Source organism: Erpetoichthys calabaricus, chromosome 12 (genome assembly GCF_900747795.2).
Source record: "Erpetoichthys calabaricus chromosome 12, fErpCal1.3, whole genome shotgun sequence".
In the NCBI taxonomy this organism is placed as follows: Eukaryota; Metazoa; Chordata; class Cladistia; order Polypteriformes; family Polypteridae; genus Erpetoichthys; species Erpetoichthys calabaricus.
This window is the reverse complement of record NC_041405.2, coordinates 141,727,722-141,746,107: the sequence shown is the minus strand read 5'-3', so window position 1 is coordinate 141,746,107 and position 18,386 is coordinate 141,727,722. Positions and strand designations below refer to the sequence as shown.

Sequence of the window (18,386 nt, the reverse complement as noted above, 5' to 3'; positions counted from 1 at the left end):
TGCATTTGGAACGGCCCAGTGTGGCCCTGCTGCCTGACGTTCACTGCTGTCTTCTTCTGCCTTGACAGGTGACGCCAGCGAGAGTGCTGAAGATGCCTTTGTGCGCAGGGCCAAGGAAGGAATGGGAGGAGACGAGGCCCAGTTCAGCGTGGAGATGCCCCTCTCTGGGAAGGTCTACCTGTGGGCAGACAAATACCGGCCACGCAAGCCGCGCTTTTTTAATCGTGTGCACACAGGGTTTGAATGGAACAAATACAACCAGACCCATTATGATTTTGACAACCCGCCCCCCAAGATTGTGCAGGGCTACAAGTTCAATATCTTCTACCCGGACCTCATCGACAAGCGCTCCACCCCTCAGTACTTCCTGGAGCCTTGTGCAGATAACAAAGACTTTGCAGTTCTGCGTTTTCACGCCGGGCCTCCCTACGAGGACATTGCATTCAAGATAGTCAACCGGGAGTGGGAATACTCCCACCGGCATGGCTTCCGCTGCCAGTTTGCAAACGGCATCTTTCAGCTGTGGTTTCACTTCAAGAGATACCGGTACAGGAGGTAGCCAGGGGCGGGTGGCCATTCAGGTCATTGACGCTCTCTGTTTGGGCCTGGACTTGAGAAGTTTGGTTCCTTTGATGTACAGATATTTTTCCTCTTTATTAAATAAAAAAGTGCAACTTTTTAAACCAAGACCTTCATTAAAATGGATGTCTGCCGAGTTTCTAAGCTTTAGCTGAATGTTCCTGTTACAGCATTCCAGGCAAATTGGCGTTACTTAAATATTTAATGAAGGAAAAGCCTGATATGTGTGTGTGTTTCTGGTAGAGGAGACGAAAGGCAACAGGGTGGTCTGCAAAGCATAATCGGTCTGATCTAAGGGGAGTGGGGCGCAGAGCGACTCAAACAGAATGGAACACTAAAAATATACTGCATTGTCACCCTTAGGCTGGGTTTATACTTCACGTGACGTGACGTCTGCTCTAGCGGACGCTACTCCTACATAAGCGGTGTGCTGTTTACACTTTCACTCGTACTTTACCTAAATCTGGAAGATTCCACCAGGTGGCAGTGCGAGATATCATCACGGTGAGAACAGGTTCGGCTTCGCTGTGTTGTGAATTACCTGAAACATCCATTAAATTCTGAGGACACCTTGCCACAATATCTCTGAAAAGGATGTTTAATGATTACATCCATCAGTCCAGGGATGTGCCCATTCCAGCTAACACTGGGCACGAGGCGGAAACAATCCCTGGACAGGGCATCAGCTCATCACAGGGTGAGCACAAGCACACACATACGCTGCCGTCATTTTAGTGTCATCAGATCCCTAAACCTTCGTGTCTTTGGAAGGAAACAGGAGCACACGGTGGAAACCCTCCAGGGAAACATGCAAACTCCAGGTAGGGAACACCAGAGACGTGACTCCCTGTGAGACAGCAGTGCTACCGCTCTGCCACCATGCCACCCCTACATGTGTAATTATTAACAGTGTTCATTATTTAAATGAAGTTAACTATTTAGCTGTGAAATGTAACATACATACTTTAATGCATTTCATCATGAAAGTGATATCAAGTATAAATCTAAGGATTCTAAATGTGCAGAGAGCTGGAATATCAGAAATGTGACGTGTTCTGTGTGGCGATTGCTGCTATCAGGTCAGGAGGAAGCCCCAGCAACAGGTAGCGATTAACAACTGGGTCGGTTTTAAGATGACGTCTACTTTAGTGATAAAATAAACTATGGGAATAAAGTGGAAATTTCGAGATTAAAGCCGAAATGTCCACTTTAATCATAGAATACGCCTTTTCATTGTGCCCTTAAATTTTTTTTTCTCTGTGGCTCAGATGTGCCAGCGTACATTCTGTTGGTATTGTGAAGGTGCAAAAAAAGGATGGCAAAGAAGGTGATAGGCGAGACCTTTAAAATGTATCGTGTCATTATGTTGGGGAATATGCGACGCTTGAATATAAAGGCACCACTTTTTTTCATTTGTATGTTGGTATTTTGCTTCACCAAACTTTGAAGCAGCACATCAATCCCGTAGGAGCTGCACAACGGCTGTCTGTCACATGTTGATAGTAAACGGAGACTCTGACGTCACGTTCCGATTTGATCACACTGCGCCCCCCGACTTTTTACTGGTACTGCAACTTTTGTACGCATCACGTTAATTTCTGACGACTTGCTCAGAGGACTCGTCAAATGAATGCTGGGAACGCGTGGCAGCCATGATGCATATGCTATAAACCGGCCCCTAGTCTAACATTGGGGATTAGTAATTTGGTGAGTTGGTCATCACAAAAGGTAGGTCCTCATATCCAAAGTCATAAAACATTTCTTAAAAATATTCATCCAATAAATAGTGAAAACATTGCCCAAACTTTGGGGATTAAACATGTGCATTAAAACCAGGATTAAAGCTCCAGGGCTGCTGCATGACTGGCCTGGCATGGTCTGACGCAGAGGATGAGATTCCCCTTCAAGCACTCGCTTCCTACATCAAATGATCAAGAACAGGGTGGGCAGCATCTGACTAATGGCACCGGTGCAAGCAGCCCGTAGGCGTCTACAAATATCTAATGACCCTCATCAGGGGTTCTTAACAAGGTGACGCTGACAGTTGGCTGGTGTCCGGCGTGATGAGAACCTCGATAACCCGACCCTCTGCCATCTGAATATGGACAGTCTGGGGCTTAACCTGCCTGCCATTGTCTTAACGGCTGCATTTTTTTTCTCCAAACACAATGGACAAATTTGTTGGGACCCCTCAACGACAAAAAAAGAATCTACAGTTGACTCTGAGATAACCTGAAACTTACAATAGTCATCAGCACCCATCATTGTTTATCCCATACTTAACACAACTTAGACTTGAATGCTTTAGAGTTTTTGATTCAACAGAATATTTCAAACAGTAACACAAATGAAAATGGTGGTGACAAAAATGATGGGACCCTTCACCTAATATTTTCTTCCATAACGTTTAGAGGCCGTCACTGCAAACAAGTGACTCCTGGAGCTCTCAGTGAGACGTCTGCCCCACTCGTCCTGAGCAAACTGCTCCAGCTGTGTCAGGTTTGAAGGGGTCTTCTCCAGGCTGCACGGTTCAGTTCTTTCTTAAGTTGTTTGATTGGATTCAAATGAAGGGCTCATCGACGGACACTTCAGTTCAGTCCATTGTTTTGTCCTCAGCCACTCTTGGGTACTTTTAGCTTGTTGTGTGTTTTGGGTCCCATCACCTGCGGTTGAGCTTTCTAACACTTCGCAGTACGTTTCACTCCTCAATGTCCTGAGATTTCATTGGTTCCCTGCTCAGACTCAGCTGACGTGACTTGTCATAAAGTTCCAGTCCTGTCTCAGCTGTCCAAAGTACGTTTTCTCAGAAGCATTGTGGCCTGTCAGGAAGCATTTGAGCAAATTCCGCTCTGGCTTTTTTATATTTTCCGTTCAACAGTGGAGTCCTCCTGGGTCTTCTTCAATTGAGCCCACTGTCACTCAGAAAGCCATGGATGGTGTGATCAGACACTGATGGACCTTGACCTTGGAGTTCAGCTTGTATCTCTTCAGTTTGTTGGCCTTGGCTTTTTGTTTTCCATTCTCACTATCGTTCTGCCCATTCTGGGGGTGATTGTCCTCTTGTGGCTGCATCCAGGGAGGTTGGCTACAGTCCCATGGACCTTAAATCTCTTAATATTATTAGCAACTGTTGTCATAGGAGCATCAAGCTGCTTGAAGATGGTCGTCTAGCCTTTGCCTTTCACATGCTTGTGTATCGTTTTGTTTCTGCTCTCCTCAGACACCTCTCTCCTTTGCTTTCTCTGGTCCTTGTCCAGAGGGGGACACACAATGACACAAAATGGCAGAGTGACGACTGACCGAGTGACTGACTGTGTGACTGGAGACGTGTGATACGAAGGAAAGAAAAAGGCGAGTTTAAAAAAAAAATTCCCTCAAATCCAATTATTTAGGATCTATTTCTAGGGGTTCTCTGTCGTGAATTTGAATTTCCCTTTCCGGAAACCGTGAGACAGATGTTACAATATTTTTTGTCTCCTTTTGCTGTTAATGTGGACAGTCGCTGTTAGTAGTAATTGAGCTCCAGTGTAATGCTGAACTCGATACGTTTATTAAAGCTGTTCATTACCGGCCTCACAGGCCATCATCATCTGGCAGCACATGCACTAGTGAGCAGGGGCCTCACGTATAAACGGTGCGTACGCACAAGAATGTTATGTGCGAATGTTTCCACGCTCAAATCGCAATGTATAAAACCTAAACTTGGCATAAAGCCACGCACATTTCCACTGTACCTCATACCATGGCGTATGCAAGTTCTCCGCTCGGTTTTGCAAACTGGCGGCACCCAGCGTCAAAGCAGTGCTACTGTTCCTGTGTGGGTACCCTTTTGTTTTTAGATCCACATACCTGACACGGCTTTATCAAATACACTGAAACTAACTGCATATTGTTTATTAGTTTAAGGCATCTGCTTGTAATTAACCTGTAACAATATAATGGTCCACAGAATGGTCAAACTATTCCAAATACCATAACTGCTTTAGCATTGTTACTCTCACTGCACCTTCTTCTCCTTTCAGCTGCTCCCGTTAGGGGTTGCCTCAGCAGATCATCTTTTTCCATATTACTCGCACTGCACCACTCAGAGTATTTATATCACTGTATCTGAGTGGGGAATCACAGCTCTACAGCAGCTGATCAGAAAGAGAATTATCGGTATACAGCATCAAACACACGCTGCCTCAGCCATGCTGTCTATTGAACTGCTCTCATATGACAAACGCTTCAGAGCTTTTCCTGTACGGAACTCGCAGTTCAGAAACAGTTTCATCCCAAGAACTCTAAATGCACTCAATCAGTCCATCAAGTGCTCCTTGTAGAACTGTTTGGACTTATAAGTACAATTACCTCACTGTAAACTTGCACTACAGTTATAATATTGCACAATCTGAGACACTTTATAAAGCGCGTATTTACATATGATGACGATATCATTTTTAAGATGAAATGCAGCAAAATATGTTGATTATATTATACAGATAAAACTATAACTTCATTTAAATAATCTATATTGTTAATAATTAAACATGTGAGGACACGGTGTCGCTGCGCTAGCGAGCCCCTGGCACTCCGTTCACAGATTGTTCCTGCCTCACGTTGTATTCTTGCTGGTGCTGACGCGACACTGGAAGGATAGATGGATAGAATAATTCAACATGTACTACGAAGATATTTCAATGTTTCTAAAAAGTTTTGAAGAGGCAGCGTTCTAAGCTTACAGATGGCTTAACGTCTATTACAGAGCTGATTGTGTGGTGATTGGTTACTTGGAGAAAGAAAAGGAAGGACAGGAATTGGAGGTTAGTACATTTGAAAGAGACAGCACTGCTGTGATAAATTATTTCATTGAAGGTCACGCACAGCGCAGCAAGCATCTTGCGTGAGACATGAACAATCACTGTGCCTCCGTGTTCCCATGTTTAATAACATGCTTTAACTCCTATCATGAAAATGATATCACGTATACATCTCAGTACAGTCGACCCTTGATATACGACCGGCCTGACATGCGAACAACTTGATTTACGACCAAAATTTTTGTTTTGATTTATGACCGACATCTTGCGTTACGACCTGAATGCGGTCACGTGTATCATCACGCACCTGCTGTCCCTCCCCAACTCCTCCCAGAATTATGCCTCTTTGAATATGCACATCAATATAAATAGCCCTTAAGCACAGCCTTCTGCGAAAAGACAATGGCAAAAGTACAAGGAAAAATAGAAGAATTGGAGAAGAAGAAATGGAGGCAAAGAAAAACGTACTATTTGTTGGTTTAAACAGTTATATAAGCAACAAAAGGAAGTTGATCGAGTGACATAGCGTGTCGGAGAAACTCGAAAGCTCAAGTTCACAAAGTCGCACAGTGACCGAAATAAAAAAGACGTTGTCAGATATCAAAGTGGCCGTGAAAAGGCGAGTCGTAGCCCACCGTCTGAGTGTCATATGAAAGCTTATTAGGGTACAGAGAAAAAAAAAATAAAAATAGGCACACAGTGGGGAATAAAGCACGAAATGTCAACTTTAATCTCAATTTCCACTTTAATCACGTTGTTTATTTTGTCATTAAAGTAGAACATCATAAACTTCATCTTTAAAAATCGTTTAATTTACTAGTTCCTCAAATCCCATCGTAACTAAAGTAGCACGTTACATGCTTTGTTTTGTATTTGATCTTCTATGTGCTCTATGTGTGTGAGTCACTACGTGCTTCCGGGTTTTCTCTTCCTCCGACAGGACACAGAATCCTCCATTACATTCGTAATATTACAGCTCTCTGAATAATTAAAATACTGTGGACCCTTGACTTACGAACTTAATTCGTTCGCGAGGGCTGGTTGTAACTCAAGTTGGTTGTAAGTCAAGACTATTTTTCCCATAAGAAATAATGGAAATACCCATAATGCGTTCCAAACCTCCCACAGCAACACTTACTTAACCTTTTCATAATAAAAAAGGGTTGTATAATGTGCATATTTTTCTAATGTACTAACCAAAAAGTTATAAAAAGTGCCTAGCCTACCAGAAACAACAATTTCATACTGTACTCACCATTTAAGTTGACATCTTTGGGCTGCAGGAAGGGAGGAGGAGGAAAATGAAATGGAAGGTGGTTATTGTTTGGAAGGAGCCTCCTTATACAAATCTTTTCTTTGTAAAATTGTCGAGATGGTGGATTTCGACATGCTGTACATATTAGCGAGATCGGTCACACGAACACCACTCTCATATTTCCGCACAATTTCCTTCTTCGTTTCGATTGTGATCGCTTTCTTTACCGTCGTTACCTTCTCTTCTTTCCTTAGCAATTATGGAAAAAAATTCTATAAATCACTGCACTGACGGAAATTATGTCCACAAACACATGTATCTGGGCTCCGACTGATGCTTACGAACGCTCTCGGCTGTTTGTTTACAATCGCGCAAGCGGATACACGTGACAGCATTCAGGTCGTAACGCAAGATGTCGGTCGTAAATCAAAACAAAAATTTTGGTCGTAAATCAAGTTGTTCGCATGTCAGGTCGGTCGTATATCAAGGGTCGACTGTACTGAGATGTATACGTGATATCATTTTCATGATAGGAGTTAAAGCGTGTTATTAAACATGGGAACACGGAGGCACAGTAATTGTTCATGTCTCATGCAAGATGCTTGCTGCACTGTGCGTGACCTTCAATGAAATAATTTATTACAGCAGTACTGTCTCTTTCAAATGTTCTAACCTCTAATTCCTGTCCTTCCTTTTCTTTCTCCAAATACCCAATCACCACACAATCAGCTCTGTAATAGACATTAAGCCATCTGTAAGCTTAGAACGCTGCTTCTTCAAAACTTTTTAGAAACATTGAAATTTCTTCGTAGTACATGTTGAATTATTCTATCCATCTATCCTTCCAGTGTCGCGTCAGCACCAGCAAGAATACAACGTGAGGCAGGAACAATCTGTGAACGGAGTGCCAGGGGCTCGCTAGCGCTGCAGTACCGTGTCCTCACATGTTTAATTATTAACAATATAGATTATTTAAATTAAGTTAAAGTTTTATCTATATAAAACATATTTTGCTGCATTTCATCTTAAAAATAATATCGTCATCATATGTAAATAGGTGCTTTATAAAGTGTCTCAGATTGTTCAATATTATAACTGTAGTGCAAGTTTACAGTAAGGTGATTGTACTTATAAGTACAAACAGTTCCTCAAGGAGCACGTGATGGACTGATTGAGTGAGTTTAGAGTTCTTGGGATGAAACTGTTTGTGAACCGCGAGGTCCGTCCAGGAAAGGCTCTGAAGTGTTTGTCATAGGAGAGCAGTTCAGTAGACAGCATGGCTGAGGCAGCGTGTGCTTGATGCTGTATATAGATAATTCTCTTTCCGATCAACTGCTGTAGAGCTGTGATTCACACTCAGATACAGTGATATAAATACTCTGAGTGGTACAGTGAGAGTAATATGGAAAAAGATGATCTGCTGAGGCAACCCCTAACAGGAACAGCTGAAAGGAGAAGAAGGTGCAGTGAGAGTAACAACGCTAAAGCAGTTTTGGTATTTGGAATAGTTTGACCATTCTGTGGACCATTATATTGTTACGGGTTGTTACAGGGTATGAGCTACTGTAAATATGTGCGTGGCTTTACGCCAAGGTTAGGTTTTATACATCGCGATTTGAGCTTAGAAACATTTGCACATAACATATTTGTGCGTACACACCGTTTATACATGAGGCCCCAGGTCTTTTCACAAATGAAAATTAGTAAAAGCAGAATCGGTGTAACGGATGCACATTTTTACAGTTAATGAGTTGTTGTGGCGTCCAGCATCCTCACTGATATTAACAGTTTGTGCAGAAGCTGCCATTTTCTATAACAGCGTCGCGGTGCATTTGATTTCCTCTAAGCCAGAGCTTCCCAAACTCGGACCTTTGGTGCCTGCAGGTTTTTGTACCAACCAGCTTCCTAATCATTGACACCACCTGATAAATCTGATCTCATTTAATTAGCTGGTATATTTTTTTCTCTTATTCTACATTCAGAAAAGCACAGCTGTATACTCTTTACATTTATGAAAAGTTTAGAAAAATTTCTGCTTTTGCCATTCATTTAAATGCTTAACTCGCTTTTGTTGCTTATTTTTTTATTTTGCCCTTTCTCTGTGCAGTTGGCTTCCTTCATTGAATCTTATTAATGACAATCAAAAATGAGGAGAGCAGACACCCAGGCAAACAACACTGAATAGTGAAAGACTGCAACTAGTGCAGCGTCAGGCCCAGTAATTAGAAAATAATAATTAAACAATTAGCACACCTAGAAAAGTAGAATGAAAATCAAGATAAAAATATTATTAAAAAGAAAAATAAAATACATTAGTCCCATATAAGTGCTTTGTACATTTTAATATATATTTTTAACCAAACTTAGTTTTCTAATTTCTATATTGTTCCCAAAACACAGAACTTGGGAAACCCAGGAGTCCAATTAAAAACAGCAGATGCTTGGAACAAAATCCTGCAGCCACAGGGGGTTCCCAGGACCGAGTTTGGTAGCACCGACCCAAAGTGTCTGTCTTAGTGGGGTGTTTTAGATCGAGGTGGGCAATGTTGCTCCTGGAGGGCTGCAGGTTTTTGTTCCAGCCCAGTTTCTCAATGAGAAGTCAATTATTGCTGATGACGCACTTCTTGCTCAAGTGACATTTTGAGGCTTCATTTTAGTGGTCTCGCTTGTTAAGGTTCCCCACCCTCGATTGCTCATTTCAATCTTAAACAGCTGCAGTCACAGTTTTAATGGCTCTTTATTAGCAACAAGATGTAAATGACAAAGGAGCCAGCAGTTCTCCATCTCGCTTGTTTCCATTTACATCTCTGTGTGTTCATCATGCACTGTTTGATTTAATTAAACACTTAATAGAAAAATGTGACAGGCTGAAAATGATCAGTTGTAGGCTTCAAATCATTTAGATGATATCCTTGGAGAGTAAAAAATCTACGAGGCGGCGGCCAAAACAATCTGGAAAGACTTTCGTCAGCCCACTATATGAGACCTTATTGACAATTTGGCCCACCACCAAGAAAGGTGGCCTATCCCTGATTTAGAAAATCACTCTGGCGTCCGCTCTAATCTGCCCAGAGGTTTGTCAGCCGCCTTTAGCAATCTCGTTACAAAGTTCAGACCTACAGGCGTCCACAGCCAACACGCAGCTCTGTCCTGCTCTCCCATGGCTTACCTTCTCCAGGCTCCTTCTAAACTGCTCTCCAAGGACCCAACTCGCCTTTATGCTGCCAGTCTCATCACGTAGGCATGTGACCCTGTCAGGTGAGTGATGCTCTCTGTGAATGTAAACCATTATGGCTCTATGTGTTGACACTGTGCCTTCTGCTTTAACATCACTTCATGTGTTCCAGATGGCCCAGACCCCCAGTACCCGTCTCTTCTGTCAGTGAGTGGAAGAAGCATGTCAGCCAAGATGATCCTCACTCATCCAGAGAAGTCTGCTAAAGATGGCTGCATTGGAGGCTTGGCAGAGCATCACCAGAAATGACCCCCCAGCACCTGCTGATGTCTGTGAATCACAAACTTCAGGCAGTCATTGCATATCAGGGATATGCGACAAAGTCCTAAATATGACAACAGCTTTAATAGGCCTGCCATTGCTGTGTCCAAACATTATGGTGCCCTGAAATGGGGGGACCACATAGAAAAAGTGCTGTCATTTCTACACGGTGTGACCAAAATATATGCAAAGACCCTTAAATGAAATTCTGCAGTGTGCACTTTAAAATTACAATTCAGCCATCGTGATTAAACAGTAAAGCAGACGGGAAAATCCAGAAATGTGTCTTTGATGCACACAATATGGAGGGCACTGTACATAGGCCTACGTTTACGTTTGTTTGTTTAGCAGATGTTTTTATCCAAAGTGACTTAAAAAGAGGCCAACATAATTGAGTGAACTCCAGTCTGAGTGACTGTTGGGGAACAAGCGGTGAGAGACGTGATCACCACAAGTAAAGAACTCCGACCACAACACAAGCGAGTTACACTTCCATGATTATAAAAACCTAACAGCTAATATCAGGTGGACAGAAATTCACCAAACACAGGAGTCTTCAAACGCTTGTTAAAGCCATTGAGGGAGGAAGAAGTTCAGTTGGAGGTGGGCAGCTTGTGGCACCAGCTAGGAGCTACACTGGAAAAGCCTGGATTGAGATTTGAGGCCATGCAGGGGTGGCATCACCAGACGCCATTCACCAGCAGCCCTGAGTGGTCGAGAAGGAGCCTAGCACCCCATTAGCATCTCCATATGTAGAGGTGCATACCCTCTAGAGAAGCATCAAGGATTTGAACTTAATGTGTGCCACTACAGGGAGACAATGTAGTGCCCTGAAGAGATGAATGACTGTGCCCACCTTGGCTGATTGAGCAGCAGATGTGCTGCTACATTTGGAATCCTCTGCAGCAGCTTGGTGACACACAGTGGTACATAATCCAGACGTGACAGGACCAGGACTTGTGCTGCATGCTCCATCAGATGGGGTCTAATCTTGTAGTTGTTGTATAAAGTGAACTCGTCTGGTTCAAGTTGATTAATTGATGGGAGACAAAATAAAAGGACAATATCCTTGTGGGGCGAGTCTGTCCTTGGACGGCTACCTTTTTGATATCTGTGATGTAGAGTCCGGTGTAGCTAATAAAGTCACCAAAATCACAGATGACACCAAAACTGGAGGCACAGCAGACACTGAGGAGGCAGCCATTCGGAAAGACTCAGACAAGCTTCAGAACTGGGCGTATAACACTACATGAAGGTAAAAGGAACATCAAAGACAAATACCAAGATAGGGGACAATGTCCTACAGAAAAGGATTTTGGGGTTCATATAACATTTTCATTTTCAGGTTACATCATGAAAACACAGAACTATAAACCAAGTGACATTAAGGCCATTCTAGAGGTGGCACTGCATGTGGACTCCTGTGTGCAGTTCTGGTCATTGTTTTGTACCACTGCTTGGTTTACAGTCACATGACGTGGGGGTCATGTGGTGCAACGTGTCATCATTCCCTGCCTATTTAAGTTGGTTTTTGAACTCCCACAGTCTCCGGTGACATTCTGGTCATTCCCAATTGGATTTGTCCAGCTCCTGGTGTTCTCCATCATACTAAGAAGCCAACTCTGGACACGTCTCCCATTCTAGAACACCAAGACCAGCAAACTCTCCCCAGAGATGACTTTTGAGTTTCTCTGTGGATTTCGAGCAGCTCCAGTTTCCAAAAGCCTCATCCACAACGTTCTGTAAATGGTTATTGGATTTTGTGCCTCCCAATTTCTGGAATTCCCCTTCTAGTTCTGTTCATGAAGAGCCATCTGCCTTAACATTAAGATCCACAATGAAGACCTTCCCGTATTCTCTGCCTTTTACTTGCAGTCCCTGCTACTCGATGTCATACATTGTGATTCTATCTTGGTTGGCTATCCTGTGAAAGCTTTCTTCCAGAATATATTAGTTACTTTTTATCTTGTTTAATTTATACAGTACCAGAACTGCCTGCTTTATTTTGCCTTACTTACTATTGAATTGTCTGCCACAATTGCTTTGCATCCTCTTTTGATGATTAATTCTGTATCTGTTTTGGAGTAATTTGCCTAATTTTGATGCAAGTTGTTCAACATCTGTTTGTATCAATTTCCAATGTCTTCCTGGCGCCTATCAATAAACAAAACATCTTATAGACACCTACATGTGACACCCAAACATCATTACCAAACACAACAAAACTTTATTTTCAAAAATAAAACCAATTTTTAATACATTCTTTAGTTGTACTATTCTTACTGATTATTAATGTTACAATCCAGAAGCATCATTGGCACTTCACATTTCCCCAGGCAATCCAATTAAGAACAATACTGCTTAGAAAATATGGCAAAGTAAGACTTGTAGAAATAAATGAGAAGCAAAATGTCTTATGGGGACTGAGAGATGGTATCCTACATCAGTTATGCTGGAATAAATCAAATATACAGTACCTTAGAAACATCTGTACAGCACACATGCCTAATAAAAACCCCTGAAATCTTACATGATTAAGGACAGACTCTACTTAAAATAGTATTATGCTTCTTTATAAATCACTAAGAAACTCTGCCCCTCCGTCTAAAACATACTTGGAACGAAGTGTTTTAACTGACCTGGCTGACTGAGGCTGGTGAGGTACGTATCATACTCATCCCATAATTTTAAGTTCTGGCTCAGCTCCAGGTTGGTCCTATTGAAAAGGATTCAACCCAAAGCCTAAGTGTTGGCTCTCCAAGTTTAATTACTTTTACACTTTTATTTCAACATTAGTATCTTGAGCAGGGGTTCCCAAACTCAGTCCTGGGGACCCCCTGTGGCTGCAGGTTTTTGTTCCAATCAACTTCCGGTTTTCATTGGACTCTTAGCCTCATTAAGTGAGTTATTATTTCCCAGTTTCTGTGTTCTTGAGTCAATGTACAAAATACAAATCAATTTGGTAGATTTTTATTAAAATGTAATAATCACTTATATGAGGAATATGTAGTTTAAGTCGTTAATATTATTTTCAACCTAATTTTCATTTTGCTTTCCCAGGTGTTCTGGTTATTTAATTGATTATTTACTAATTAGCGGATCTGACACTGAAGTCATTGCAGCTTTCATCATTCTGGGTGTCTGCTATGCTGGTTGTTAATTGTCACTATGAAGGTAGCAAACTACACAGGAAAAGGGGAAAATGAAAACAACAAAAGAAAGTTAAGCATTTATAGCTTTAGAAAAAAGTACAAGTATTTCTAAATTTCTTATAAATGTAAAAACCATACTGTAGTTTTACTGAATGCAGAATAAGAGAAGAATAAAAAAGACCAGCTAATTAAATGAGATCAGTTGTTGTCGATTATTATCACCGATTGTGAATCTGGTTGGAACAAAAACCTGTAGCCACAGTGGGTCCCCAGGACTGAGATTGGGCACCACTGCTCTAGAGCTTTTGTTACGTGCTCGCTGAATCAATCTGCTTAATGATGATGATGATGATGATGATATTGGGACGGGCTCCATCTCCCTGACATATTACAAAAAAAAAAAAACAAACAAAGGACAGACCCCAGCTAGCCCACCTGTGCTCAGTTTTATTGGTGCAAACCCCATATTACACTATTTGACATTAATACTTTTTAAAAGAAATGTAAGAAATCAAAATATTAAACATGTACAGTATGTTTTAAAAAGTAGAACGGGTTTTTGTATGAGGCTAAAAAGTCAAATCTAAAAACAATATTTAGAGAATTAAACATTTGTAGTAAAAAAAAATACTGAAAAAACAAATACAATTATGGACATACGTACTGCAAAGCCAATTATTACAGCACAAACTTAATTTCTTTTCTGTAAGATTTTAGTAAAACATCAAATTTCAAAACACAATACAAGGGCTGTTTATAAAAAAAGGAAAAGTTGAAAGGATACTTATCCATCCATCCATTATCCAACCCGCTATATCCTAAACACAGGGTCACGGGGGTCTGCTGGAGCCAATCCCAGCCAACACAGGGCGCAAGGCAGGAAACAAACCCCGGGCAGGGCGCCAGCCCACCGCAGGGCGCACGCGCGCGCACACACACACAAGAGACAATTTAGAATCGCCAATGCACTTAACCTGCATGTCTTTGGACTGTGGGAGGAAACCGGAGCACCCAGAGGAAACCCACACAGACACGGGGAGAACATGCAAACTCCACGCAGGGAGGACCCAGGAAGCGAACCCGGGTCTCCTAACTGCGAGGCAGCAGCGCTACCCACTGCACTACTGTGCCGCCCAAGGATACTTATTTCTACATAATACTGATGTGATAATATGTGTGGGGAAATATTTATCATTTAGCTTTAGAAGTTGAGCTTCTTATGTATAATCTGAAAATGTGGAGTACTGGAGTAAAATAAAATTCACACACACATCAAAATCAAAGTACAGATGTTACAGTAAAGGACCATACCTGCCCGCGCTTTGCATAAACTGTTGGTGCTTCCATTCTGGTGTCTCACATTTTTTTCCAACCCTTTTCTTTTAGAAGCATTTAAAACGTACTAAGCAAAAACTGAAGCATGTGGACAAATAGCTGCCATATTCTGTATGTTATACTCAAGTTTATATTTCAGATTCATCATCAATATATTTTAGATCATCCAGAGTAGGAAAGGTAATGGAAGGCTTCTGTGAGTCACCGCAGTGTCCTTTGTTGTTGTTGTTGACATGATCTCCTTTTGCAAAACCCGAAACAAGTGGAATCGTCTCTTTGGCAGTCTTGTTGTGTAGAATATCTTGCTGTACGACATCACAAATACCATCAGGTTGTATCCGTTGGCTACTATGATCCCCTTTTTTGCCCACATTCACACAGCATAATGGTATATGGCCCTTACATATATTATATGTAAGCAAACTTGCAAGAAGGCAGCTTAGAACTACAACTGCCACCTCTAAGACCAATACAATATTGTTAGTTGTCTGTGGCATTGGAATCTTGGGCTGTCCTGGGTAGGAGTGGTCTGGTATGTTCCTTGGGGTCACCTCAGTCACAGCAGATGGACTTTGTGTCTTCACCTCTGGAAGTAATGGTTTTATGGGTTTATCCATGTTTTGCTGCGTTGGCTGTAAAATGTAAACCATCATAACCTGTTTTAACGGCCTCTCTCTCACTTTCTCCACAGAATAACATACATATCTCCCAACATCTTCCATTGAGGTGTTTAGTATGAATATTCCACCATTATAGATTATGTATTTAGTCTCATTTGGCTGAATGGAGCTGTTATTTAACGTCCAGTGAACTGTTGCCAAATTAGACAATGGGCTACATTCTAGATGGACAGTGGTGCTGGGAACAAATGAACGTGTAATCTCCTGAATATTACCTTTGTGGAAGATAAAAAAAAGCATGAACATAAGATGACAGTACTTCTGAAGATATTAAAAAAGCTTTTAAACAAACAGCAAAATATAAATTTAATTATAACTAAAATGTCAAAAATAGCATTGTATTGGTATGGTGCAAGAACATTAGAAGCTGCAGCCTTAGTGACTCATGCCCATGGCATATACACGGGCTTTAAACACATTTCAGACTCATTTACATTTATGCAAATAAGACCTGTATAATAAATACAAGCTGGACTTGTGACTGCACTTTCTATAATGTGACATGTTTTATATTATTCACCTGCATTTTTTTTCCACAACTATTAATAGTAATTCCTCTCAAAATGTTGGGTCCTTAACATCATGATACAAATTGTTTTATAATTTTTCTCTGTTTCTCCTAAGCATGCATTTTATAAAGCCTTTTTTTTGCAATGGAGAATTATTTCCTTCATTTAAATTTGGTTTCACTTTAATTTTCTGTTTGAAATTATTTCACATCTTCCCATAGCAGCATTTTCTTTTCTATGGGCACTGCCATTTTGAGTTCAGTTTATTTATGGTTGCTACAGTTTTTCTATGAAAGGATGGTCAGATGTGTATAGCACATGCCGTCACTGTCAAGACAAAATAAAGGTTAGCAGCATGTACTTCTAGTTGCTCCAAATAATGAATACAACAAAACTCTTGTCATTCACTGTGATTTAGTGCTCCCAGTTTATGATCGTTTGCTTCCAAATTTTGAAGTCTGAGTTTAGTGCTTATGTGTTGGCAGTTAATAGGCTAGACTTTCCAGTAACAAAGTTAATATCCTGATTGCTTCTTCTTTCAAACTGTCATAAGCAATCTTACAACAGAACCCCAATGAGCTGCAGCCAATATACAGTATTCACAACACCTTTTAAAGTCTTACTAATTAAAAAATGGCTGGCGACATGAATGTGTTTTAGTCTCCTCAAAAAAGGTAGACAACCAGAAACAGAAATACCATTAAGGTATTTCCAACAGTATACCTCACCAGTATACCTGTACCGTTCACATGCTGCTAAAATTGCTGTGTTAAGAGTGTCCTCCCCCCTATTTGTGGAAGAAGTCTACTTTACATCTCCAGATTCGGAACGGTAAAATTGCCACCAGTTAAGGTCATTTTCCAGAGTTTTTCAGCCGATAAGAGGGCAACGATCACCCATGTACTCAAGAAAGGGATGTCAAATACTGGTAAAAGGCCAGTGGTATAGTGAATTGATGCAGAACAGCAGAAATGCAATTATCAAAAAAAAAAAAAATTACTGTGCAAACTAGAAATTCTTAAAAATACTGAAGCACAATTAATGAGAGAGGGGAGGGGAGAAATTCTCCATTCATTATAGCACGCTCCCATTATTTACACTGTGCAAAGAAAAAAATCAAAAATACTTCTCTCATTCTATTTCTATACTTTGAATTATAGGTGAGATACCATGTGAATGACTCTTCCATCAAACGCAAACTTTAGCAAAGTTTTAAACCTATTAAAGCTACTGTACGTTTCTCTGCCCTATGACAAGAGAACAAAGATGACCAGACAAAACTGCACATCAACACAGCAAAAGGGGACAGGGGGAGCAAAAGAAAGATACAGAGGGAGTGGTTCCCATCAGCCCCCAAATTAACCTAAGAAATGAACACTTTTTTTTTTTTTTTTTTTTTTTAAATTAGCCTCACAATTAATGGGGATTTGGTTTTCATGTTTTCTATTTATTTTGTGGTGTATGTCCTAATTGTTTTATTAATGACAAATTTAATTCCCGATTGTTCATTTTTCCATACTGTTGATATCACACCTTTCTGTCCATAACTGACATTGTTGAGGAGCCAAATTTGTGCTTAATCGGAGAATGTAAAGCACTTGATTAAAGTGTAAAATATCATTAAATAATACACCCAGGTGGCCATTTTCGGATTTTGCCTAGAGGGTTAACGAACACTAATAAAGACTTACGTGTATCTTTGCATGAAGATGCATCTCCAGTTTTAACATTCTGGATCAGATCTCTAAATTAAGCAAAACAAAATAAATAAATAAATTAACCAAGACTAAGTAAAAAGTAAGGCACACAACAAATTCTATAGGGACCTGTGTTTTGCAAGTTCATGCATTATATTTACAGCTTTCAATAGTTGTATGACCACCATATTTCTCAGTATAAGCCATAGGCTATCCTCATCTGCATATTACCAAGCAATATAAATATTGCACATCATTTAGTTGTAATATAAAAATATCAATTAGTGATACTTGGGTATTAATCATAAACCACCAATAAGAGACAATCTGTAAATAATGTGGTAATACAAGTTACTTTCTTGATTTTCTTAGTAGTGTGACTCATATTTTCAGTACAGTTCAAAACATAAATGACAGGAAAATAAAGCAAAGCTGACTTACGTTTTGTTATTGGTCATGTCAGATATTGATGCGCACCGACTTGATTTTTTGCTCCATGCACAATATGGATCCCTTGCAAGCACACAATCATAGCAGGTCTCATAATGTCTGCAGTCAGAAAGTGTGCTCTGTGCTACCTGTGACAAGGATGTAGCATATATTTTGCTCTGCAAAAAGCAAATTAATATGAAAAAAGATGGAAACAGGGTGTTGGCAAGATGGTATTGTTGTTCTGATAATATAAACTGACTAACACTAACACACACAAAACCTGGATCTTACTGGTGATTCACAATTTCATACAAATCCTGTAACCTTTTTATCAAACTCCTTATCCAACACTGGACCACTTTTGGTACTGGCTACTTAAACATTAGTTTCTGCTTGTAAACGAGCAGCAGTAGCACTGAAATGCCATCTGACTCTCCAAGGTGAGGCTGATT

At 40.7% G+C, this 18,386-nt stretch overlaps 4 protein-coding genes across 7 annotated transcripts in view; 2 read left to right on the top strand and 2 right to left on the bottom strand.

The window, feature by feature from the left end:
• The window catches only part of cactin, a 44,695-nt gene extending 44,012 nt beyond the window's left edge, over positions 1-683 (top strand). For both annotated transcript variants that reach the window (XM_028816421.2, XM_028816420.2), the window contains exon 10: positions 69-683. In XM_028816421.2, coding sequence (XP_028672254.1) covers positions 69-559 — 491 coding nt within the window. In that variant the 3' untranslated portion in view covers positions 560-683. The remainder of the gene's footprint in view (positions 1-68) is intronic.
• ap3d1 (adaptor related protein complex 3 subunit delta 1) overlaps positions 1-18,386 on the top strand; it is a 1,136,182-nt gene that overhangs the window by 449,671 nt on the left and 668,125 nt on the right. The window lies entirely within an intron of this gene.
• theg (theg spermatid protein) overlaps positions 1-18,386 on the bottom strand; it is a 455,045-nt gene that overhangs the window by 65,331 nt on the left and 371,328 nt on the right. The gene's annotated exons all lie outside the window — the stretch shown is intronic.
• The window catches only part of si:ch211-129c21.1 (uncharacterized protein LOC563087 homolog), a 74,788-nt gene continuing 68,738 nt past the window's right edge, over positions 12,337-18,386 (bottom strand). For all 3 annotated transcript variants that reach the window (XM_028816415.2, XM_028816417.2, XM_028816416.2), the window contains exons 13-15: positions 17,944-18,110; positions 17,497-17,549; positions 12,337-15,511 (exon numbers count right to left, since the gene is read on the bottom strand). In XM_028816415.2, coding sequence (XP_028672248.2) covers positions 14,745-15,511; positions 17,497-17,549; positions 17,944-18,110 — 987 coding nt within the window. In that variant the 3' untranslated portion in view covers positions 12,337-14,744. The remainder of the gene's footprint in view (positions 15,512-17,496; positions 17,550-17,943; positions 18,111-18,386) is intronic.